Genomic DNA, 24,953 nt, shown 5'->3' on the forward strand with positions numbered 1-24,953 from the left:
TAATATAAGCATTTTATACACTTGTTTTTTCAACTTTTAATTAAACTTTTGACGCGGATTTGCACGATGTGTTAAATTATACCTTATAAAGCCTTATATTAAGTGATTAAAGTTTTATTACCATAAACGCTGCCGTCGTAAAATTTCATAATGAAATAATTCTTCGTACACGGTATAGCGAGGGTTAAGCTAAGTTTCGCATATTTCTTATCAAATTTCGAGCAAGCGATAATAATACACGCATGAAAGCGTGAAATGGAGCCAGATGCAGAAGCTGAGTCGAAGTTAACGGACAGAAACAGTCTGTGAAGAGATTACCTTCTCAATTTCTAACTCAGTTTTTGGATAACAGTTATTCAATTCCTCGACATATTAAACGTGCGGATTAGTTCTTATACCACCTATCGAGCTTTGATACGTAGTAGAGACCCTTAATGATGATCGATATGTGGTAGCGTGAGGACGAGTAGGACACAGAGGGAGAAGAGTTAGCGCGTCGACGCGCTCTACCAAGCGAGAACAGTCTCTGGAGAATCTCGTGGCGCAACGGGTACGCCGGGTGTATACCCGGAGCGAGAATGCCGATGATTCTTCTTTCTTACTCGACGCCAGCTATTTTCGACCGGCGACTATTTTCGAGGGGGACTCGTCACGCGGTTTCGCCGCGGTTTTAGTGCGAGTTTGCGCCAGATGGCCAACGCAACATCGTCGCCGCCGTCGTCGTCGTCGCCGTCGAGGAACGTTGCGCCGGCCGGTTCGCCGAAAGCGGACGCAAAGACTTCTTCGTCAGAAAGTACGGATTTGAAAGCGTCCTCACAGATTTTTGACCTGCTCATACATCCGAGCGTGGCGCATCGACGACATCTAAACTAAAACGAACGAAAGCTCCAGCTACTCTTTCGAATCGAGAAAGTGCCTCGAGAGTAACGAATTAATCTACGGAAAATTAATACTCCGTCTTCGAAAATGGGACGTTGAAGCAGAGTCGTGTCGATTTCCGTTTTATCGCCGCGGTAGGTAAAGTTTGGTGGTACGGCTGACGGCCCAGAATCGTTCAACCTGGATTTAGAAATACGCGCATCTTGCAGTTGGCAAGATGCGCTCGTGAGACGTGGCACGAGGTGTAGGTGCCCGGCTGAACCATCTCTCGTTTCGCGCGTCAACCGTCAACCTGGATCCTGGAAGTTGGGCCGCTCTCGGCGGCGGCGGCGGCGGCGGTGCTTTGGCCGATGGTGGTCCACCATCGGCCACGTCGTCGTCGTCATCGTCCTTCCAGACTCAGGAATTGAGTCTGCTGATGCCTGGAAACGTTCCCTGGTGGCCGCGTCATGGGGATTGGGAAGCGTGGTTGCAGCGCAACGTCACCGAAACCACCAGGGAGTTCGACACGAAACTTGACGTCACTCCCGAAACTAACGATACATCGGCTTCCGAGGTAGCGTCGAGACCTTCGTATAGCTCCACGATATTCAATGTTAATTATTTGCTCGAGTAGGATGTGTATGTGCGTTTCGGTATGTGCGTGTTGTTTATGCTCGCTATTTCTGCGACCATATGCTGGCTTGAAACGTATTCCAATTCTAATCCACTTCTCATGCACTCGAAAAATTTTATATCGTAATTTTGTTAATCCTTTTTACTCTTGTTAAAAAAATTATTGATTATATTAAAAAGAAAAAATTAACCACGCGTCAAGACATTTGAAGAAGCAGAGTAATTTGAGCGTAAAAGTTTATTTTGTTTTAACTGTGAATATATTAGAGTTCTATAATGAGTTTCAAGAAATATAAAATTTTTTTGTTTGAATATTAATTAAAGATATTTCTAATAGCTTAAAAAAGCTACGTCGTTCAAAATATCCGCGGAAATTTGTTTTTCTTTTGTAAAAGGGTTAACGTATAAAACGCGTGCGTTCATTTCTGTTGGCCGTCCGCCACGCAGCAACGGCGATGACGATGACACTGCGCGAGCCTACCGAGCTGATTAGCCGGCCAGGACTTTAACATTTAAGCTCGGCGCGTTGGGTTTTCTGTACAGCATGACGATCGTGGCGCACGCGTTTCAGGCCACCAGTTTATATTTGGCGTAGCCCATTCTCGAAGACGACGACGACGACGACGACGACGCAACTTGGAGAACGAGAAGCGTGTACTCCAGTACGGCGCTCGCTTCTCTCCATCTTCCTCCCCGTTTTTAACCCGATATTACGGCCTAACCTTGGTCAATATTAGGTAGCGGAAGAAACACGCGTAACTTTTCGTAGCCCGAGCAACGGCGCTTTCGTTATCGCAACATGAGCGATTTGGCAGAAGTATTTTTTTCGCGATACGATAAAATACGATCCGTCAAGCGAAACGTTTATAGCGGTGATCCATATTGATTATGGCTCTTGCTGTTCTGCATTCGCGATCAGCGCGAGCATTGTATTTGGTCTCATTCTTCGAATTGCTTGTGTAACAATGGAATTTTTATAGAAAAAGCTCGGCCTTTATAGCTCTACACTTCTACAGGTTTACTGGACGATATTTAATCTGTTCGTTCTTCTTTTGATAAGAGAAACGTATATGCGTATCTGTATTTTTTTTAAGTGGTCTGATTTCTAACTCGAACCAAATTAATCAATCGCTTCGCCAGAAGATATTTTGGAGATGATTCTGAGACCGACACGATGCGGAGGTATCCGTGGGCGAGTAGTCTGCGCGAACAAACTGCGTATTTTGTAAACGGCGTGTATTTATACCGATACTCGGACTTAAAATCTACGACGATAGGATGGTATCTTCGACACCGCGACCTTGGAGACAATTCGAGCTTTATTAATAGTATTAGAGTCCACACGAACCTGTTCACTAATTTTTTGATCAAGCGCTTTTGATTTTTAGACCAAGTTTTTAGGATTTAGCGACGTGTGCTTTATTTATTCATTCATTCATTTCTTTTTGGATATTGGATTTTGAATCGTTTTGCTTATTTTATATGCGATACGATTGACTAGTTTTGATGATTCTCGAGTGAAATTATCAGATCTTACTCGAAGATTCTTTTATTCATATTTGCTTGACTTTTTTAAATCTAAAAATTAAGAGAAATGATAGTCTCGCAGTTATCATTGCGCGAGGACAGTTTTCTTTTAGATAATCTCTAAAAACTTAGTTTTGTTTTGCTGATTGGAATAATAACAAAATTTTGAAAAAGAATTTTAATGACTGGATAATTTAACACAGATGATTGTATAGTTTCTCTTCTATCTCTTGTCATTTTTTCTTATGATTCTTTATCCTCCAAAATCTTCCAGAGGAGACCTAAAGGCGCTTTGTATGCGTACAAAACGCAATATACTATGTTTATCTAATATCTGTATTAAAAAAGTGCCAGCGTTGTTATTGAGTGACCAATATTGGACCATGCAATAGACCTACTCTACATTGGATTGACATCGCAATTAAGCAATTTCTATGTGTGTCAAGGTATACGGAGCAAGTGGGAGAGAAAGAGAAAGATAGTTCGCGTGAAAATAGTAAAAATACGGTGATGGTTCGTTATGATGCGTTTTCCCATGACGCGTGCAAGTAGCAGGAATCGCGTTCTTCATGGATATTTCTTCTTCATGGATCAGGAAGCACGACGCACGGCGTTGCCAAGCACAAGTCCGCATAGCGCGTGCGGAACTTCGGCACGTTTCGAATAAGCGTTCCGAGACAATTTACGTAATACACCGCGGATCCCTCTCCTTTCCGTCCTCTTCGCCCTTCTCATCTTCTCCGCTTTCCACCTGCGCTTTTCTTCGTCTTCCTCCAATTCCGCTCATCCGTCTCTCCTTCGTCGTGATCGCGCGTGCGAGTTACGCTGATCGTTCTCTTTCTCTCTCTCTCTCTCTCTTTTCGTTACTTCGCATCCGATCGCTCTCAAAGAGTCGCTTTCGAGAGAGGTGGACGAATCGTTCTCGTCGGAGCGGGCACACCACCGCTCCCTGGTATTTTTAGTACGACGAGAGAGTATTTGGCGGGGCGCACCGAGTTTCGCCTTCTCCTCGTTGTTGTCGTCGTCGTCGTCGTCGTCGTCGTCGTCGTTGTCGCTACCACTACTGCTGCCGTCTTCGTCTTCGTCTTCGTGAACGGCCGACGTCGTCCTGCTGATCATCGTCGTGTTTGTAGCTTAGTGCTTTGCTTGACGGCGTTCTTTCTCCTTTCGTGATCGGCGTGCTCGGCGCCTTTTCGTAGTGATGTACCTGCGTAGAAGACCGTTTCGTCAGCCTCGGTGTCTTCGTGTTCGATCGCTCTTGCGGCCAATTTCCTCGCACGACTTGGCCACTACGGCTCGGGCATGTCGCGCTGAGATCACCTCGCGAGATCCGCCAGGACGATCTTGAGTGTTCCGCTCGAGGGTCGGATTATCTGATCTGGGAAATCGTGGGTGGTTCGACGTAGTTCGCGACTTGACAGCGATCTCGAGTTCATATTCGCCCAAATGTTCATATTCGCACCGCGCGACAGCATGTCGACGTCTCGACAGAGCTCGGTCGCGCGACGAGGTCGTTTCGCACGCTCGTCCACCACGACCAGCGTGACGCAGATGCTAAGCGACTCCTGTACGAGTCTCCTCCAGAAGTTGACTACGAGGGTGCGCGGAACGTCCGCGCTCAACGACCGAGGTGTCGGCGCCACGGCCGCGAGGCGATCGCCTATTGTCGGCCGACTGGGTAGTACGCGAAGTCGCTTAGAGGACAAGTACAGCACGATTTTAGACAAGTATTCCAGCAAGAGGCACGCTAATGACTCGGAGCGAAGCGCCCGCGGTTATTCGCGGAGGCAGGAGCGCGATCACAGCTATTATCACCGAGACGACAGTCCGTTTGTGCGCGACGACAAGACTCTGGAGCCCTCGATGACTCGTACCATCATCAAGAGTCCCACCAACGTGATTCTCAGCGAGAAAGCTTATCCCTACGTGAGCTCCGCGATAAGCAGGGAACCCAGGCGCGAGAAGACGCCCGCCTACAACCGCACCGCACGACAGACTTTACTGAACTCGGAAGCTTATCGCCGCTACGGTAGACACAAATCCGGACACGCGGAAACGCGCAGTCGGAAGGTGAGACCGCATCGAAACGGCAAGAGCGAGCAGCTGGAAGCTCGCTCGACGTCCCTGAAATTGTCCCGACCAGTCAAGATCGAAACGTTGACGTTTACGGACGAGATCACGGTCGATCCGGACAAGACGCCAGTCGCCAACAACAACGCGGAGAGCAGTGACATCGCTCAGAATGTTACGCGGAACGCGTACGACGTGCTAACCGAGGATGTGGATCCGTCGATCTCGGATCGGGCGGCCAAGCGAAAGGAAATCCAAAGCCTGATCCTGAAGTACGCCGCCATGGAGGACACCTACAGCCAGTTGGCGGCCGGCGGACAGGCGAACGTACGTCCCAGCACGACGGATCTCATCGCCAGCAAGTACAGAAGGAGCAATCAGCGTAACAACCAGAAGGAGGACGCGTCCAAGGGCGCGGTAGCCCCGAGTAGCGCGAGCGCGATTAACGAGGTGGACGCGATCCACGACGCGATCGTAAGTTGTCGAGCCGCGGGTTGTCCGGATTGCGCGATCTCGCGAAAGCGGCGCCGACCGCCGTTTTAAGCAGAGCGTGTCCGTTGCCGCTGTTGTCTTGTCCTCCTCGTCCTCGCCTGTGTGTTCGTTTGTAGTATGTGTGTGTGTGTATATGCGTTTGCAGACGCGCGCAACTTGTGTGAAATCCCTTTCCGTCCTAACACACTCCCTAGACTCACGCTGACTGGCGTCTGTTACGCGAAACCGTTGAAAGGCCTATTAACCGCAGTAGTCGCCACTACCTCTCCGATAAGCTAAACACTGCACGTCTGCCAATGTTTGCCGTGAGAGTACCCACGAGGATACCCTGGAACACTCGCCTGCCACGCCGATCTACCTTATCGCGTTTCCAAGTGTAATATTTATCAATCTCTTCTGTTTCCGACTCGGGGATTGAGAGTAACACGTTCCATGTAACATATACATTTGCGATGTAGATACTGTTTGTGCTTAAGATTCAATTCGGTTATCCGACCATTTGAATCGATCGAACCGTCATCTTACATGGCGGCTGGATATTCAAGACTACGCTGCGGTACACTTGTAGAAAGTGAACTAAATCTCATTAAGATCAGAATTGTATCGACATCGAAGATGCAACAGTTTTGTTTACGATTATCTCTCTTTTTTTTTCAATGATCTTAATAACATGTTGAGAGTACGAAGGACTACGAGAGAGTACGTGGCTCTGCTTCTCCTCTTTCTGTTTAATTTCATCCGTACGCAGAAGTGACTAGCGATCGACGATCCGAACAATTCGACAGTTCAATCCGCGTGTCGTATTCTCGATAAGGTAGGATCGAAATCCCCGATCAGTATTGCTCCGTATTGTGGCAATGAGGATCGTGCCCCATGAGGATCGAGAGATATCTCTATCGATCGTCGTGGAGCGGCGCGGGCGGTTTACGCGAAACACGTAAGTACTATGACGAGTCTATTAAGCAATTAACAGTTTAACTAAGCTACCTCTCCGAGTCCGTGTTAGATGAAAGGTAACGTGTTACGAGCACTTCGAAGGAAGCTGTCCGGTCGTCCGCGTATGTTTTTTTTCTTTGTCTCTCTTTTTTTTATATTTGTTTATCTTTCGTCGAGATTGGGATTCGGGCAAATCGGAATAATTCATTGTCTCGTTCGCAAAATGATCATCGATGAAATATAGTAGTATATATAGTATAATACATATATATATATTTATTTATTGTCATTTAAATCATTGCCATATATACCTTATCGCGATTATCCGATTATACGTGTACATAACGCACATGATTCTCTCTCTGCTTTTCTCTGTCTGCCTACGTTAGAATGTGCATTTGTAGTCGTTTCATGTACGAAGTGCTCTAGTCCGTAGAGCCGTGCGCGTCTTGAAACCGGCTCCTTCAAGGCACGCATATACCAGGTCTAACACGAATACATATATAACGAGTATATAGGCGAGCGAGATTTAAAAAAAAAACCGGAAACGGATAAATAATTAAAATAAGAGAACGTCTGCCATACGAAAAAGTAATGTAAAAAAAAACATAGACTAAAGAAAAGCGTAAAAAGTAAATGAAAAAAGAAAAGAATATACGTATTATGTGCCGAATGGTAAATTCGTAACCGCAACTTTCTGACTTGGCAAACCATTTTGCCCTCTCCCCTTTCTCTCTGATTGTTGGGTTACCATCTCCGTTGTAATGGAATGGAATGGAATGGAAACGGATATGGCACACACGGATTGGTCACAACTATGGTCGACCGGGCGCTCGGATCGGGTTGGCGTCTCTCTCTCTCTCTCTCGATGACGATGACGATGTTATCCTACCTTCCTACCCCCACCGACACACTCGTACGTTCGTCCCGTGCTTACACACGTCCTCTGCCGCGTGTTACACGGGTCTCCGCCGATTCGCGGTGGTGGTGACGACGGTGGTGGATGGCACGGTGTGTGGCAATTAATTGACGATCGGCGGCCGTCTCGACCTGGATACCATCATCCCATGACTGGCCACGTGGACACGGCGGATGTGACCCGACGACCCATCGACCGGCCAACGGCGCCTTCGACTCTGGATACGTGCATCTACGACCGGCATGATCTCTCCACGGTTCCGAATCGGACCGACGCGAACACGGAATACCGAACACGGCGGGTCCGCGATCTGCGATTGGGTCCAACTCTTGGCACGCACCGATACCGATACCGCCGGCCCAAATAGAGCCCACGACCGCCCTCCGTCGAGGACGATGAAGACGGCCACCTTGTATACCAATCCGGCGACATCCTGGCAAATAGATGTTCGTGATCATGTGAATACACTCATTGTAGTAGATTTAAGCAAGCCTCAGGTCGATTAACTGATCGGTTATCTACGGTATCTGCCCCTACTCTTTGTCTTTCTTTCTCTCTCTTTCTTTCTCTCTCTCTCTCTCTCTCTCTCTCTCTCTCTCTCGTTTCTTTTTCTACTTCTCTCTTTCACTTTCTTTTTCACTTCTCCTTGCTTGAACTATGGGTATTATATATGAAACAATATTTACACTAAAAAACAAGAGTAACAATTCACGCGTTAATCACGTTGTTGATGTATCGATGTTCTCGCTGAGCGTCGCCGTTCAGCATACACATACGCGCATATATTGAGATATGTTATATATATATGGAACCACTTACCTGTACACACATTTGTGCGTATTGGCGCGGTTCTCTGTCTAGATCGAAAATTCTCCCTGTCGATCTTTCCGGACACTTTCGCGCGCTAACTCGGTATACGCGAAAGGTAAAAAAAAAAAGATATAGTTTCTCTTTGTCTGTCTGCTTATGTAAGATTTATCTCAGAAAGATATCTAAGAAATAATATGAATATATATATTTAGCAACCACATGTTTCAACAGCACGTAGGAAGTCCGTCGGCTCGATGACGACGACGACGACGATTATCGGGAAGCCGGCGCAAAGAGATTTCTTCTTGATTCCCCGTTGAATCGCGGATCCCTTCTCAACGCGAGGGTGGTCCGGTGGAGACAGAGAGCTCGGAGGAAGGGAGCAGAGATGAATGAGAAAGACCGAAGGGCCTTACTCTTATTTTGCGCTATCTTCTCGATACGTCGTCCTCGGGACGACGTGTTCCTCGCTCTTGATACTCGCGCGCGAGGACGACTGGCATTTACTCTCATCGTCTTTATATCGCTTTATATCATTGAACTCTCCTTGTCTACGCGCGGTTACGTTAAGAACGAAGGACGGGACGACGTAAAAGGTTCTCCCGTACGACCGACAGTAAATGCCACGTCCCGCGTGTCCGTTCAAACGATTACGCTGCTTACCCCGTTTTAGGGCCTTTAGGAGAGCAGCGATGTTTCCGATCGACATTTAAACTATACGATATCGTTCCATTTAATACCGTTTATTCGTTATCCCGTTCACCATGAACCGCGCGTGTACGATAACGCACGATCGGCCGAACGCCCACACGGAAGAGTCTCGCCCGCGTTCCTTTGCGACCCCCATTTTTCTGTTTTTTTTTTCTCTCGTTCAAGCGCGACGGCTCTCCTTGGGGAGAGAGCGGTCTTCCTTCTCCTTTTGTTAAAGGAGCGATGGACGCGGATCACACCCGCGTTTGTCGAAGCCACGAGCGAGAGGGTGTCCCGTTCGATTGGTGAACGCAGGCGAGCACTCCCTCCTCCCGTGGGCCGCGAGGCTCGTATCCGCTTGGTATTTATCTCGACTTTTGCATTGCAGATAAAGTACTGGCCACCCTAGGAGAGGGTACTTTTGGAAAAGTTGTCAAGGTTAAGGACTTGCAAATGTAAGTGCCAGCTCACATAAGTACATAGGTAACATATTTCGTGTCTCGCACGTCTCTACGCGCGCTACTCATATGTCTACTCATATCTCTCTTTCTATCTTCCTACCTACTTATTTCTATTTATCTCTTTTCGCGGTCGCGCTCGCTATCCTCTTGGATCTCGCTCGGTTCCTCTCGCGCGTCATCGTCAATTCGCGCGCGGAGGAAAATCCTAAATGCGCGCGTTACGCGACGACGTTCCGCGGGCAGAAATAGCCATCCGGCACTGTCACAAAATGACGCGCGAGTAGTCGCAATAATAGGATGGCCTTGCACTTTGTTTTACGGGTTGGGCATTTGTGACGGCCGCGAATTAGATCTCTTTAGCGGAACATGAAGTTACGGCAAATGCCCGCGTGAAAAATATTCTTTACGTGCGGCTTCGTCCTCACGGGATGCGGGATTTGAGCTGAGGAGAGACAATTTCGGTATCAGATATCATAATCGTTATGAACATTCTAGGGATCATGTGATGGCTTTGAAGATTATTAAAAACGTGGAGAAGTACAGGGAGGCAGCGAAGTTGGAGATAAATGCTCTTGAAAAGATCGCTTTTAAGGACCCGGAAGGCCAGCAGTTAGTATACAAATCGTTTTATTTATTCTTTAATCTTTAAGTAGTTTTATAGACGAGAAGCTACTCTACAAGCAAGGATATTTTTTGTTTCAATTTAAATTATAAGTTGAAGAGTGGCAGCAACTAACTATCGATTATTCCATTTTAGTCTATGCGTAAAGATGCTCGACTGGTTCAATTATCACGGGCACATGTGCATCGCGTTCGAAATGCTCGGTCTGAGTGTTTTCGATTTCCTGGTGAGTATCGAAGTAAGTACCTCAGACGAATTCGACGCTATCATATTCGGGATGTTGACGAAATTATTTTTACAGAGGGATAACAGTTACCAGCCGTATCCATTGGAACATGTCAGGCATATGGGCTATCAGCTTTGTTACGCCGTAAAGTTTTTGCACGACAACAAGCTGACGCACACGGATCTTAAACCGGAGAACATCTTATTCGTCGACTCGGACTACGACAGCACGTATAACAATAAAAAGGTGTGCTGTTGTTATTATTTTGTATTATCAGTCCGTCGAGCTTCGATTCGGCATATAGGATAAGCTTCCATTCTAAAGTGTTTCAAAAAAGCTCTTTCTTTTCAAGCGGAGGGACATGAGACGCGTAAAGCGAACCGACATCAGACTTATCGACTTTGGTAGCGCTACTTTCGACCACGAGCATCATAGTACGATCGTTAGCACGAGACACTATAGAGCGCCCGAAGTAATTTTAGGTCAGTGCCTATCTTAATATATTTTTTTGGTTGCACGTACATTTGTATCGCGATCTCCATCGTTAATCTTGTATTTTTCTGTATGTAGAACTGGGCTGGTCTCAACCCTGCGACGTTTGGTCCATTGGTTGCATCTTGTTCGAGTTATACCTGGGCATCACGTTATTCCAAACACATGATAATCGCGAGCACTTGGCGATGATGGAACGCATACTTGGAACAATACCACATCGCATGGCCCGCAAAACTAAGACCAAGTACTTCTACCACGGCAAACTGGATTGGGATGACAAGAGTTCGGCCGGTAGATATGTACGAGAAAATTGCAAGCCGCTACATGTTAGTATTTTGATTTTACTTCAATCAAGTTCTTACATGAAATTTTAGCTATTAACCATACGAATTGGACAAAGGTCCAAGTAACCGGAATAAAGTGGGTAGAATTATTGTAATTAGAATTTATTCAATTAGTGATAAAATTGTTTTCGATAATGATGCAATTGTTGGTTTCGAAAAATAATATGTACTTTCATGTCTGTGTAGCGTTACATGCTGTCTGATGATGAGGAGCATCGTCAACTGTTCGATCTCGTTCAAAAAATGTTGGAGTACGAACCCTCGCAACGCATTACTTTGAAGGATGCTTTGACTCATCCATTTTTCGATGCTTTACCGGCATCCCAGAGATTGCCCGACCCGCGTGCAGCTGGTGATTCTCAACAATCTCACGAACGATCACATTCACTCTCTCGATGAAGCTAGGAAAGGGACCGACCTCCGTGCTGGACAGACACTCCACTTTCAACGACGCTACTGCCCTACGTCTTCGTTCTGATATCATTAGTTTTCATGAAAACATGTCTCTTTCGTAATTATGAAACTCGATGATGAGATACGACACGAACATTGACATTTAAAAGATAGTGCGTGCATGGGTGTATAAATACCGATCATTGGAATTTCTCATTTAATTCGCACTCGATTTAACTTGGAACTATGTATATGTAGGAACTACACGTAGGGAAAGCAGTAGTGCGGTGGTGCCGTGGAACTTGGACTACGTCGAATTCGATATATTTAACGATGAGCGATCAGATTACTACCCGTTACTCGATAAGGTCCTTAGTGGTCCGTTGTGTTTTTAATCGCAATTGTCGATCATGAGGCAGCGACGAGGTCCCTGTTACTGGCGTGCAAAGGCCAGTGTGTCTGCTCAGTGTAGCGTAACAGAGTCCCACAATTGTAAACAATTTTTTAAACGCTCTTCTGTACATTTTTTGTCCCTTAAATTTATTACCATGTTACTGTGCGATGTAAACGAGTTTGAGTAAAGATCACTTTCGGGGTCCGCAATTTATAATCCGTTCTAAATTGATGACTACGAACGTGTTCGAGCAGTATCAGACTAGTGATAAAGTGGAAGATAGTTTTACGCATACACGTCAATAGGGTTGACAGGAATCGAGAGAAAGCGAGAGTGTGTGAATAACTGAATAACGATCACCAATTCATCGTTGTGAATTATATACATCTTGAAACGTAAGAATACATAATTGTCTTAGAAAATATTCTCTCAACGGTTCTTTTCTTTCATTCATTTCTGATATATTGAATTTGAAAAAAGAAATCGCGCAACTTCTTCACGACTTGCCGACTTAGCACTGCCTTTAAATTCTTGGCCTAATTAAGCAAAAACTTTTTGTCGATTCTACATTTTACATTATTGTGCTATAAAGATTTTAGTTAAATTGGTGACGTACGCCGGGTATTATGGGAAATGATATGTCGAACGTGAAAAGGCAACTTTTTTTTTTATCACGGACATCTTTAATTTGCACAACTGTATCACCTGTGTAAGTTTTGTTTGACCTTAGTTATACTACATCTACGAAATAAAGAATATTATATCTACTGCTCGTTAAACGACCGGGGATGTCTACTTCTGCAAAAAAAAAAAACCGATTCTTTAAGTAGCAATAAATACATTTCTTTCGAACCAGCATCGATATTTATTTGTTCAACCAGCAAATCGATTCTTATATGAAGCTCATATACTTTATTTGCAAATAAAGCCTGCACATAAAAAAAAAATTCATTCCTGTGAATTTCAATAATTTTATATTGCACATTGGTCACATTCGCATATACGTGGCGCTTGAAATAAAATAACAGCCCGATCAACAGGCTTTAGAGAAGCGAGGAAAATTCGTTTCCCGAAGAATTCCCTCAAAACATTATGTGTATATTTCTCTTCTGTAGATCCGAGATAATTGTGCGTGGAATTATATGACGTCAAATTAATGAAAGTATTACAATTTCGGCCACGAGTAAATTGGAGGTATGGATGACTTGTAGCTTGGATCGTACAGCTGCGCCTTAATAAAACTCTCGTAATCCGTAGGCTCGGGATGGACAGTCGCTAGGCCTGCGCATAAGAAAGATACATGAATAATTCATATTATATGTTAGAATGCACGAGACGAGATGCTTCGTATATGCCCGTCTCCTCCGATGCATTTGCAATAATATTTATACTCACAGTTGTCATAGGCATATTTCATGATCGCACATGCTATACTCAGCGAGCATTTCTGTATGTCAGCCAACGGTGGATAAAGATTTCCGCTGTCCAAGTCTGCTTGCGTTACCAAATCAGAAAGAGTTGTTGCAGCAATAAGAAAAGTCTCTTCGGGAATTGTGCGCATACCGGCGCATATCGCGGCCAGCGCGATTCCAGGGAATATGTAACTATTATTACCCTGGCCAGGATAGTAAGTCTTATTGTTGTACGTTACTGGTGGGAAAGGCGAACCGCTCGCGAATATGCATCTTCCCTGCACAATTCAAACGATATTTGATAAAATTATTTAGGAACCGTTGAAATACCATACTCGTTAGATATTTCAATAAAAATCAGAGAGTTCTTTAAGGACAGTTTGTCTCGAATGCGTAATCAGCTTCTTACCTCTGTAGCAATGTACGCTTCCTCAGCGGTGCACTCTGCCTTGCTCGTTGGATTGCTCAGAGCGAAAATGACGGGTGTCTCATTGTGACGCGCCATTTCCCTCAGTATTTCTGTTGTGAAGGCACCCCTGATAGCAGCTGCGCCGATGATAACCGAGGGTTTGGCAGTCTTAACGACGTCCAACAGAGTATCGATCGGCTGGTCCTCGCGAGCAAAGTGCAATTTATGCTCCGTCAGTCCGCCTTTTGGACGATTTTTCACTAACAATCCTTTCGAGTCTACCATCCAGATTTTGCTCTTAGCTTCGCCCTCGGTTGCCCCTTCCTTTTTCATCGTCATTACGCACAACGACGCGATACCTAACGACGCCTACAAACAGTTGATGATTTACGATAAACGCGTATCGCTCTCACGGCTAAAGCACGCGTGCTTTTTTGTCGACGGTTAATGTGTTAACTAAATGTGATAGCAAACCTCTCCGGCACCCTGAAACACGATCGTGTTCTCCGAGAGCTTTGTCCGCGTAACGCGAAGAGATGCCAGTAATCCGGCAACGGCGACGGAGGCGGTGCCTTGAATATCATCGTTAAAGGTACAATACATATTGCGATACTTGAGAAGCAATCTGAACGCGTTAAAATTTCCAAAGTCCTCGAACTGGATTAATGTATTCGAGCCGTATCGTTTCACGACAGCCTTCATAAACTCGTCCACGAAGTCGTCATAGTCTTGTCCGGTAACACGTTTGTGTCTATGACCGATGTACAGGGGATCATCCAACAAAGACTGCAAGAAAAATATAAAAATCAAACACGCATATATGGATTTAAAATTAGAAAAGAAATCAATTCGCGGTTTAGTGAGAAAATCAAGACGCCGTTTTTATACTATAGATCTAAAATATATTTTCGCGTACCTGGGTATTGGTGCCGACATCCAGAGTGATAGGCAAACACTGGTGGGGCTTGATACCAGCTAATGCGGTGTACAGTGACAATTTGCCTACGGGAATGCCCATGCCGTGAGCACCCAGGTCACCTAATCCCAATATTCTTTCGCCGTCCGTGACGACGATCGCCCGTACGTCGTGCTCGGGCCAGTTTTTCAAGACGTCGTACACGTGTCCTTTGTCGTGAATGCTTATGAAGAGGCCGCGCGGCCTACGATAAACCAGACCGAATTTCTGACATGCCAGACCCACGGTTGGCGTGTACACCAGCGGCATCATTTTACCTACATCTTCTGCCAACAAACGGTAGAAGAGTTTCTCGTTTCTGTCCTAAGGAACAAGACCCTAATGTGAGAATCAACGCGTACAGATAGGAGCGGGCCTGATAACTGCCGTGTTCATGTACCAGTAGGCCTATGAGATATATGTATTTCGAGAGATCGTCCGTATAGCGTTCCAGATTAAGACGGCAGAGCTCTAACTGCTCTTCTTGGGTTTTCACGGCTGCCGGTAGGAGACCATGTATACCCAGCATCTGCCTTTCCTCGATGGTGAACGCCATGCCCTGAAACGTGATAATGTCATATCATTAAATACACTGTTTAAAAAGTGAAATTGAAACTCACCCTAGCATCTCTACCTCTCTTAAAAATCTCTAATAATTCTATGATTTAATTTTATTTATCAAAATGTTTTTCAAAATTAATTGTATCCATCGTTCAGACTATTTCAAATGTTGAGGTTGCACGCGCGTCGCTATCGCTTCTTTTTCTTGTAAGATCGCAAATCGGAAAAAATTAATCGATGAGTCAGAGCACCAGACTAGACTCTGACCTTCAATTAAAAAGACTGGTGGTGCCGTAAATGCTCTGACTGCGCAACAATCATTAGTGAACGTGGGTGAAAGGTGATCAGCTGATCGTCGTTCCACTTTGATTTTTACAAATGCGTTGATTAATGTTGCATGAACGTTACATCCGATGATCGTGATTCAGATAAATATATATATCAGAATTTACCCGCGAGACTCACATTTTCCATGATCCACATTCGCTTTCAAGGTTAATGACATTATAAATGCCCGTGGCAATTGTGTCTAATTTAATCTAGCTTGTATGGATGATGTCAGACAAACACGCGTTATCTCACAAAAGTGATCAAGAAAATATTCGATTGCATTATTTAATCTTTTAATCGACGTTGAAGCGACAACACAAAACCTTGTATTTAAGAGACGTTTTAAATATCTAATTTATTCTCTCGAGTAAGTTTAATCCGAAATATCTTAACAGCTAGTACTTTCAGAGATAATCGCGTAAGTTTAATATAGAACACCCTTTATATTAGATTGGATTATAGATGTAACACATATATCGTTGGCATAGTGATGTAACTGCATCTTGTAGGGACACTGCCAATGCTTTTTTAAAGCGAATTGTTAGACTGTGCCAGATAATCCTTAAACTATCGGTCGATTAAACGGGCTATTGTCAACACGGTATACGATTATTTCACCATTAAAATTTAACGAATGCCCGCGTACGTTTCGCTCGCTCGTACTTTGAACGCAAACTCGCTATTAGTAGAAAGTATTAATTAATTAACATTGCTCGCGTCAGCTCTGTTAATTATATGTTACATTCTTACAATAATTACAAGATAACAATTGCAATTACAAAAATTAACGAAAGAATTATACTAATAAAATACAAATTATTCTTAAAATTAAAAAAATGAAATGTGCTATAATAATTTTCCCGTTTTCTCATTGCGATAATATCTTTCCAACATTTTTTAAATGTCGACAAGCGAGATTAATTGTAAGACCAACAGAATAAATTATAACGTCGAATCGCGCGATAACATAATAGATGTTTCTAATTAATAAAACGTCAATATTGAAGGAGCAACATAAGTAATTTATGAGCTGACTTGTTATCCCGCCGACTTATCTCGACTGCGGTTGATGAACCGCATTGCTTTGCATTGATTTCATTCATTTTTAAATGCCGGAAAAGTATCGAGCTCTTGTCCATTATTCTCGAAAAGTGATAAACCGGTCCGGTCTGGTGTTAATAATCGAACTATCCGTTAATATTTCCCTTGATGGCTATGGTCATTTTACATCTTCTGATTTTCTTCCACACAGTTTGCTTCCATACAGCGCTATTAAACGATATAAGATATTCGATCTCTCTCTTTTATTTATCTCTTTTTTTTTAATTCGATCCAAAATCGATATTTTTTAAAAGAAAATGTGCCAATATACGGTCGGGCTGGATCTTTTGTGTCTAACACAAAGATTTTTCGCGTGAATTTATATACAATTTGTTGTCGGTCTTGAAACACAGTTTGTTGAAGCTAGAATAATATTATCGCATAATTATATTGATAATTATATTAATAAATTTAATAATACCGATACTCTCTCTCATGCGCGTATCTGTAGAAACACTGCAAAGAACGTTGCAAAAAATTGCGGAAATTTTTCTCGTCAAAAACAAGTATTGTGACTTTTGTGCGACCGAAGGTTTCCGCGTGTGGTTCTCGATAACAATGCATTGTCGCCGGTAAATGTAAATGGTGCATGATAACATATCTACCGCTTTTATATCCGTTCTTACATAAGATGTCTCTTGATGATAAGACGTAAATGTGGTTTTGCGCGAAAGCATTTAACAACTTTAATTTGTCAATACGTAAGATATATGATGTTTTTGTAATCCTTGAGTCAATTGTTGTTGTTTAATCAGTTTCTGATTAAACCATAATTTATATAATAATTTTATCAGCTTTTAAAAGATGATTTTTTTCGAAATAAATGATATTGGTCACACCACAACGAATTGAATGAAAAATTAAATCTAATTCAATAGAGAGGTCAACGCTCGTAAAGAGTACTTTTCCATTAGGTGAGGTCATCTCCGCTTTTTGATGCACACCCTAAAACGATGACCAACTCTATCTTAAGTTTTATCAATAAATATTCTGCATTCAAACAAATTAAGTTCTTCATTCTATTTTTTTAATTTTGAAATTGGATATAAAAGAGAAATAAGATTTAGAATATAAATCTGTTAACGTAAAGTTAATTATTATCCACAATTTCTAAAATTTTTCATATTTCATAACGAGTAATTAACGACGAGAGGTCAACAATGTCTCCCTTTTAGGAAAGTGGACTTTTTCTATTAAAAAAATGTATATATAAATATTTGTAATAAAATATTTTTATAAATGGAAGTTTCTTTAACGCACTTGAAATGTTTTATCTTACTTAATGTTAATATCACCACACAATATCGCAGTTTTGTTTGTTTGATAGAATATAATCTTTGCGGTATGTTTATCTAGCTATGAGTAAATTGATAATGCTGACACAAGTGACAAGGCCGTCTGGCTGTGGAAGTGTTTGTCTAGAATGGCTAAAGTAAAGCTAATTATTGTTTTCCAATCACACTCTCTTCATGTTTTTATATCGACTATATAGGAATCTCTCATTTTCTCCATGGTGATTAACTTCCAATTATTATACAACTATTTGTAACCTTTGTTCCTTATTGCAATAATATTATTAATAAGATATAAATATATTTTTTAACGACTATCATTGCAATAGACACGTGTCAATAGTAATTAATATTAAAGCATATTTAATTGTGTCTTCTTATAGATCTAGAATTAGGAAAAGATAAAAAGAATAAGCTAAATTAAAATTAACCATTAAAATTAAAATATTCGTTTTAATGCATGGACAATAAGTGAATCTCACAATATTAATAAGACATAAATGTTATATATTTTCAAGCGTCAAGACAATTATAAAGGGAAAGTTTTGTTTGGTTATCGCGGGAAAAAGAAAGTTGAGATTTCGGCGAGATTTACAAAAGAGAAAGTCCAGGGCTTCGGTCCGAACGTAAATGAGATCGCAAAATCAAGCGCAAGTAAGAACGAGCTGAACGAGTACCCTGCCATCCAGAGCGAGCAGTGCCTCAGGGATGCGCGTAGCTCGGTTCTGATCCGGAACGAGATTCCACCAGTCGGTCTCCATTATCTCGTCGCACTTTCACTACCCGAACTTTTCCCTCGGGATTTTCGTATCCCATGACAAACAACCGACCGTGGAAACGGTTGCTGGGGTTCTTGACTCCCGTGACGGCGACCCTTCGGTCTGTGCACGGATCGATAGGCAGCCCTATTCTTGAATTCTTGAATATAAAGTGACTCCGTGACCTACCCCAAGTATTACGTGTACCCGTTGCTTAGCAAAAACGAGCCCGCGCGAAACGTTCGCGAATGATTTCACAGATATATTAGGTGCTTTACAGAGAGAAAGAGAGAATATGTTTTATTTTCTTTGAAATATTTGTGCGCTCGAGTTTTCCGCTGGAGAATTTCGATTGATTATAATCAATTCCCGAATCTCATTTGCTTCATAAATGATATCGCGAAAAATATCAAAGTAACTTTTTACAATCTGAAAGATACAGTTAAAAATGCTTTCAGAGCCGTTGAATCGACATTTTTCTGAATTAAAAGTGGATGAAAATTTTTTATGTCCATCAGGTAACTTCAGAAGGAGAAGCAAAGAGCCTTTGAAAAGGATTGAAAAAATTGCATTTTCTTTATCTCGCAAAGTAATTGAAGACAACTAAACATGCGATTTCAATGGTGACCGGATAACTTGGAAGAAATTTAGAAATAAGATTGTGAAACTTCAGGGCTGTGATCACCCTCTGAATGGGACACTTAACTATATTGAGTTTCGAGATTGCGCAAGCGCGGGGGGCAATTACCGCGAGGTATTTCGCGTAGTCATCTTGCATTCTGCTGTCGAGTTGCAATCCGATTCGCCGTACGTACGCAATTGCTGCATGCAGCAAAGTCTTAGATTTCGCTTCGCAAACCATTTGCGAACTCTTTTATCTGGTATAAATTATCAGATCAGCGAATCAATATAATTGGAGATTACTCATCAGTTACTAATATTTACTTCAATCATTAAGGTGACGCGATGTAATCTTACGTAAAATTACATACGTGAAATTAATTTTCAAAATCAGCTTTATCGGCTATTAAAATCTTCACTTTTTTATTCTTTACAGTGACGAGAAGATTTAAGGAATCACAGGAGAAGAATCAAGTCATATATTTCCTTAAACCGGATCCAAGTGTCTGGTTAAAGCGTTTTTCTCGGAATCTTCCTATTCCGGGTAATTTTACACGACCGGCCGTGTATAAATCATTATCTTACAAAAAGCCCTGCATGTGACATACACACACAATGACAAATATTTCGTCACTTAAAATGAAAATATAAGTACGTGTTCACTTGTGAATGATAACGAGAGCACCGGAAGGATGTTTAAAGTTAAAATAATTTCGTCTTTGATAAAATGCGCTCGTTACGTTCCTCCTCTCGTCATCTCTTTTTCTTTCTTTAAATAGACTTCCGCGTACTGTACTGACAATGAGTCAAGTCCGTGTTATGCGGATCCGTAACGGCGACGGTACGCGTGCTCGCGTCTATCACAAGCGGCAAGCGGCGTTTATCTCAAGCGGCGAAATGGCAAGCGCAAGGCATTTTCTCGCGCGACAGACAACGGCCTACCTTGTTGAGCTGCGGGTCCCTGATGTGGTCGAGGCCACGCAGAAGGCCGGCGGCGCAGGCCGCGTCGCCGCTACCTCGCTGGCCCAGCTGATCGCGCTCCAAGCTCGACATGGTTGACGTTTTGCTCCTACTACAGTCGGGCTGGCTACTGCTCTGGGTCCTGCGAACGAATGCCACTTGTCTGAGCGGACCACGCGCAAACTCGCGGTAAGATGGTAGGACAGGGAACAGGCAACGCGATAGCGAAGTGAGGTGACACGGTGACGTGACGTGACGCGACATGACGCGTCGCGTCGGCGAAATCAAAGGGGTAGAATAAATCAACACCGCCGCGCGCCGTGCCAGCGACCTTCAATCATTGATCCTTTAACCTCAAGCGCATTTTACTCATTGTACTATACGTTGACACGTAACTGATAGACACAACATAATCAACGTCGAACGCATCTTATCAGTGCTTCAAATCTTTAAAATATTGCATCGTATTATATTGTGTAATATAATACACAATTTACGTTTTATAAACACATTCAATAAGGATAAATATCGAACGTGGCGTTTTCAATAAAATTTCTGCAGAAAATTTCAGAATTTTTATTTCTCTCGGACATATTCGATATCGGGTATATTCTGGGGGTGCAATCTTGTCAGATACGCACCTGCGAGGGGGCACGGTTTAACGCACGCGCATTTATCGCGTAATCACGCGTTGTGCATTTGCGGAATAACAAATGTCATGTTTGATTCATCGTGAGAAAAACATGCAAACGACTGCAGACATGTCGATATTAGAATTTTAGAAAACACTATCGTGACGGGGACAAAGTTCGACAGGGTCCGCGAATGATGTAGATTGATGACGTATATACGTTCCCGTACTCTCTTTTGCCCTGACTAGATCAAAGTTTAAAGTGTACGTCCAATCGTCGTGACTGCGCATTATTTTCCCTTTGCAAAATTTTATTGAAGCAGGACGCGTAATTGCTGCATCGTTACGAGAAAAAATAATTAAGAAATTACATTAACGATAAATATTAAAGAAAAGTTAGAAAAAAGGATAGGAGAACTTTTCCTTCAACAAAGTTTGTGCAACAAAGATTAATTTACTCGCTCTGGTAGTTGGTTGAGCTCATATAATTGAGCTAGCAAGCTGTTCTTGAATGTTATGGTGATGATTTGCGCGTGTCCGAATTGCGTAATAGGGAAAAAACTGCGGTCAGTGCGGTCTTTCGCCTGACGTAAGAAAAGTAAGAAAAGTAGGTAAGAAAGAAATTCAACGAAACGGCGATGACGCGGGGGATTTTGCGCGTTTCTCGGGCAACGTCCACGGACTTCGATGCGGAATTCACATCGATTTTACCTGTTGTTGGACGGCTGATGCTGACGGTAGATTTCTGCAGGTTCGAGGTCGCAGGTATCGTAACGCAGGCCGCTCGATTGACGGAGGAAACTCGTCAAGTGACAGCCGAGCGGCGTCAAAAGCTGCTTCGTAGACATGCTTTGCATAGACTAAACGTCTCGCGGCTTCTCGCGGCTGTTTCTTATCTCCCCCGTACAGCGTATCCGGGGGCAAGGACGTATCTCGCTCATATGTGAGCGCCAATATTTGATCAGAATTTACTTTCCCCCTCTCGGAGCTGGATCGCGAAATGGAAAGATTGATCGGAAGACGGAAGACACCGTGGTGTCTCATGCTTCGTGTTTATCCTTGCACAAAGTTATCAGCGTGGACAAGTGATGCGGTCGATGAGACGCGATAACGCGACGCGTACGTGTCGCGATGGCCTTAAACTCTTTTAGTCACCAGCGTGATATACCGATCGCACGATTCACGCGATGCATCTTTAGCCAATGCGAAATTCAGACGGCATTATCGTGTAAAAGTTATTACAAGATATGTAAAATGAGGAAATATTAAAAATTCTTTTACCAATATGAGGCAATATGAAGTACAAGTTGAGTCACATACATTTTCGACGCAAATATCTTTTTCTAAACGTCCCTAAATGATGCAACCACTCAAAAACTAATTATTAGTAAGATTGAGGATTTAAGATATTTATCCTGTGCTGTGCAGGAATAAGTTACATAATATATTTATAGCTTAAGCCAATAATAATAATCTAAAATGTTAGTTTTATTTATTCTGCGTTACTGTTGTTACAACATTTCACATCAAAGTGCTTATTTTTAAATTCTATTTTCTCTTTCTTTAACGATACATATTCTAAAATCCTATTTATCATCAAGAGAGAGAGAGAGAAAGAGAGAGGAAGTTAGCCGCAATTAAGGTAAGTACAAACAAGACAAAGGCACTTACATCCTGCCGTTTCGTTGCGCATTATTGTCTTTGGAGTGTCCGCTGCCCATTTCGTTGACGAATCGACACTTAAATAATTAGCTGGACGATTTGCTAGTTGATTTGCTTGTCCGGATTTCGTATCGATATCGCGGCGCGAACACGTCATAACTCTCTGCGCTAGCTAGGGCAGGGAAGAGCGCGCCGTATTTTGCAGCTGTTGACAAAATCAATCCCGATAAGGGAAGCGAGATTTTTCTCGAGAAGAAATGTGAGCCGCCCAGCTCCGATCGCACGCCGCGCCGGTGAGATGTGAAATCGACTGCCCCGATCACGAGCAGATCACGAGCGTGACTAGTGGGTTTTGCCGTCGGATCGTCAAGGAGGAGAACGTGGTGCTCGCCCGTCGTGTTGCAGCCTTTGCTCTAGTTTATCTAGATTCCCCCCGTCTCCTTCGAGGAGAAAATCGGGCGAGAGAAGCGTATTTTCGGAGGGGGAACTGACACTTCCTCTGGTCTGACATTTACAAAGAATACTTCTTTTTAACGGCCTTCGCGATTTATTTTAATCGAACTGCCGTCGTCCACGGCGGTGTTTGTACTTAGTTGCGTAATCTTTCGTTTGGGATCTTTTTTTGCTTAATGACACGACAGAAATTGCGTACTTACGTGCGTACGAAAGTTTTCCTGTCGTGCACAGAGAGAGATGACTTTGCGCGACTGAAAGAGATTTTTTTGTTTGTCAAGACTCAATCGCGTACGTCACATTGCACTATCGTGTGCAATTTACCTGAGAAGGTAGTTCTTCGCTCGGGTCTTCCCGAACGCGAACAAACTCTTTCTGACAGCCATTCGTCGACGATAGCGGCGTGGTCTCTGTCCTGAATATATCGTTATCTAATCGATAATCGCTTCTTGTGAATCTTGTGATATGTCTAGTGGATAGTCGCGCAAAGAGACAAAAAATCTTTATTATTTTGCACATCACGAATAACATGGCTTGTATTAATATAAGAATCTTTTTAAACAGCTAAACAAACGTCTCAAAAGTATGAATAAAAACATGAATAAAGAAGTCGAATAAGCATTTAATTTTCGCAAGAAGCATAAAAAGGCCGAAGCATGCACATCAGACTTTTGCATAACGCATAATATAAGTATAAGAAAATAATTGATTGGTCCATATAAGAAAATAGACCAATCAATTTTTTTATGCTTATACATTATGCTTCGGCCTTTAAAATGCTTAATGGACATTGTGTTAAATTGTTTTTTTGCATATTCTGCGACAGATTTTCGTTAATATTGTAAATTATTCTTCAATTTGAGAACGTCAATTGTGCATCGGAATGCGGGTACATTGAAATTTAATAGGGCTCAAAGTAGATTATTTTTATTCTCAAAAGTGTAATTGTACGTTTCATTATCTACTATCAGGATCAATATATATAATATATATCATGTAAATAATATAAATATTATAAATCCTTATGTTTGAAAGGAACGCGAATAACGGATACCTTCGATCGTTGCGAGAGTTTTTTCCCGTTGTTCTAATTGTTTCTTAATGGCGCGGTGAATGCATGGTGAAAGTGTTAATGTATTACAATTACAATGTAATTGAGGAGAAGAGAGCGAAAGAATCTCGAGCGGCGGAACGTGATTGGCCAGATCCGGGGGCTCGACTCACGACCCAATCGCGTTCGACTTTTCGCCAGTCGCCCGACTGTGCGGCGGCTCGGGCGGCTGGCGCAAGTACGATAAATATTAACTTATTTTATATATTTATATTATACATATGTTAAATATCTAATAGCCCTCTCTCCCTTGCTCACTTTTTCTCTTTCCGACACTGCCGATAAAACATCATTTTGGTGCAATATACATACATATGTGTATGTGCAGATTTGATGTCCGTGTTTGCTCTAACTTCCGCAAATTTGAAGATATCGATCTATTTCTAATTTTATTATATTTCTCAGTCTTTTTCACCCCTATTTCATATATAATTTTTTAAGATTTGGTTGATTAGACCCAGCTTTATACGCGATCAAAGATCCATAATTTTGATCGCATATAAAGCTAAGTCTAATCAACCGAATTTAAAAGAATTATATATGAAATAGGGGTAGAAAAGACTGAAAAATATAATAAATTTAGAAATAGATAGATATCTCCAAATTTGCGGAAGTTAATATGTTCAGAGTGTTCTAAAATGTCGAAATATTGCATTAAAATCGCATGTCCGTACGTATATATGTGTATGTGCAGATTTGATGTAGCGTCAAGTGGACCACAGCCTTTGTCGTCCAACGCCGCCCGTCGGCATTTCGCAGCTACCTTTTTCTCGCTAGCTAGTCTTATGCAACAACGTTTTATAATTATTTATCATCTAAATTAT

At 42.6% G+C, this 24,953-nt stretch overlaps 2 protein-coding genes across 8 annotated transcripts; one reads left to right on the forward strand and one right to left on the reverse strand.

Moving 5' to 3' along the window:
* Nucleotides 1–1,458: 1,458 nt before the first annotated feature.
* LOC139825016 (uncharacterized) lies at nucleotides 1,459–12,729 on the forward strand. 4 transcript variants are annotated; one of them, XM_071797620.1, is made up of 9 exons: nucleotides 1,459–5,565; nucleotides 7,806–7,884; nucleotides 9,327–9,393; nucleotides 9,895–10,008; nucleotides 10,157–10,259; nucleotides 10,323–10,493; nucleotides 10,585–10,729; nucleotides 10,818–11,068; nucleotides 11,273–12,729. In XM_071797620.1, the coding sequence occupies exons 1-9, from the start codon at nucleotides 4,468–4,470 to the stop codon at nucleotides 11,483–11,485; spliced, it is 2,241 nt and encodes a 746-aa protein (XP_071653721.1). In that variant the 5' UTR covers nucleotides 1,459–4,467; the 3' UTR covers nucleotides 11,486–12,729. The 4 variants fall into 4 exon arrangements, with proteins under 4 accessions (XP_071653721.1, XP_071653680.1, XP_071653750.1 ...); XM_071797649.1 differs by having other exon boundaries at nucleotides 1,462–5,565; nucleotides 10,157–10,247; XM_071797655.1 differs by having other exon boundaries at nucleotides 1,465–5,565; nucleotides 10,157–10,247; nucleotides 10,600–10,729.
* Nucleotides 12,715–23,419, reverse strand: Men (Malic enzyme). Of its 4 annotated transcripts, XM_071797671.1 has the most exons (9): nucleotides 23,343–23,419; nucleotides 23,222–23,272; nucleotides 20,255–20,414; nucleotides 15,050–15,208; nucleotides 14,611–14,973; nucleotides 14,169–14,480; nucleotides 13,695–14,063; nucleotides 13,269–13,563; nucleotides 12,715–13,154 (listed from the first exon to the last, which is right to left on the reverse strand). In XM_071797671.1, exons 1-9 carry the CDS (start codon nucleotides 23,402–23,404, stop codon nucleotides 13,039–13,041), a joined length of 1,887 nt encoding a protein of 628 aa, XP_071653772.1. In that variant the 5' UTR covers nucleotides 23,405–23,419; the 3' UTR covers nucleotides 12,715–13,038. The 4 variants fall into 4 exon arrangements, with proteins under 4 accessions (XP_071653772.1, XP_071653773.1, XP_071653770.1 ...); XM_071797672.1 differs by lacking the exons at nucleotides 23,222–23,272; nucleotides 23,343–23,419 and adding an exon at nucleotides 22,575–22,974; XM_071797669.1 differs by lacking the exons at nucleotides 23,222–23,272; nucleotides 23,343–23,419 and adding an exon at nucleotides 21,615–22,038.
* Between the last annotated feature and the right edge of the window lie 1,534 nt (nucleotides 23,420–24,953).

This window comes from Temnothorax longispinosus, chromosome 1 (assembly GCF_030848805.1).
Source record: "Temnothorax longispinosus isolate EJ_2023e chromosome 1, Tlon_JGU_v1, whole genome shotgun sequence".
Classification (NCBI taxonomy): Eukaryota; Metazoa; Arthropoda; class Insecta; order Hymenoptera; family Formicidae; genus Temnothorax; species Temnothorax longispinosus.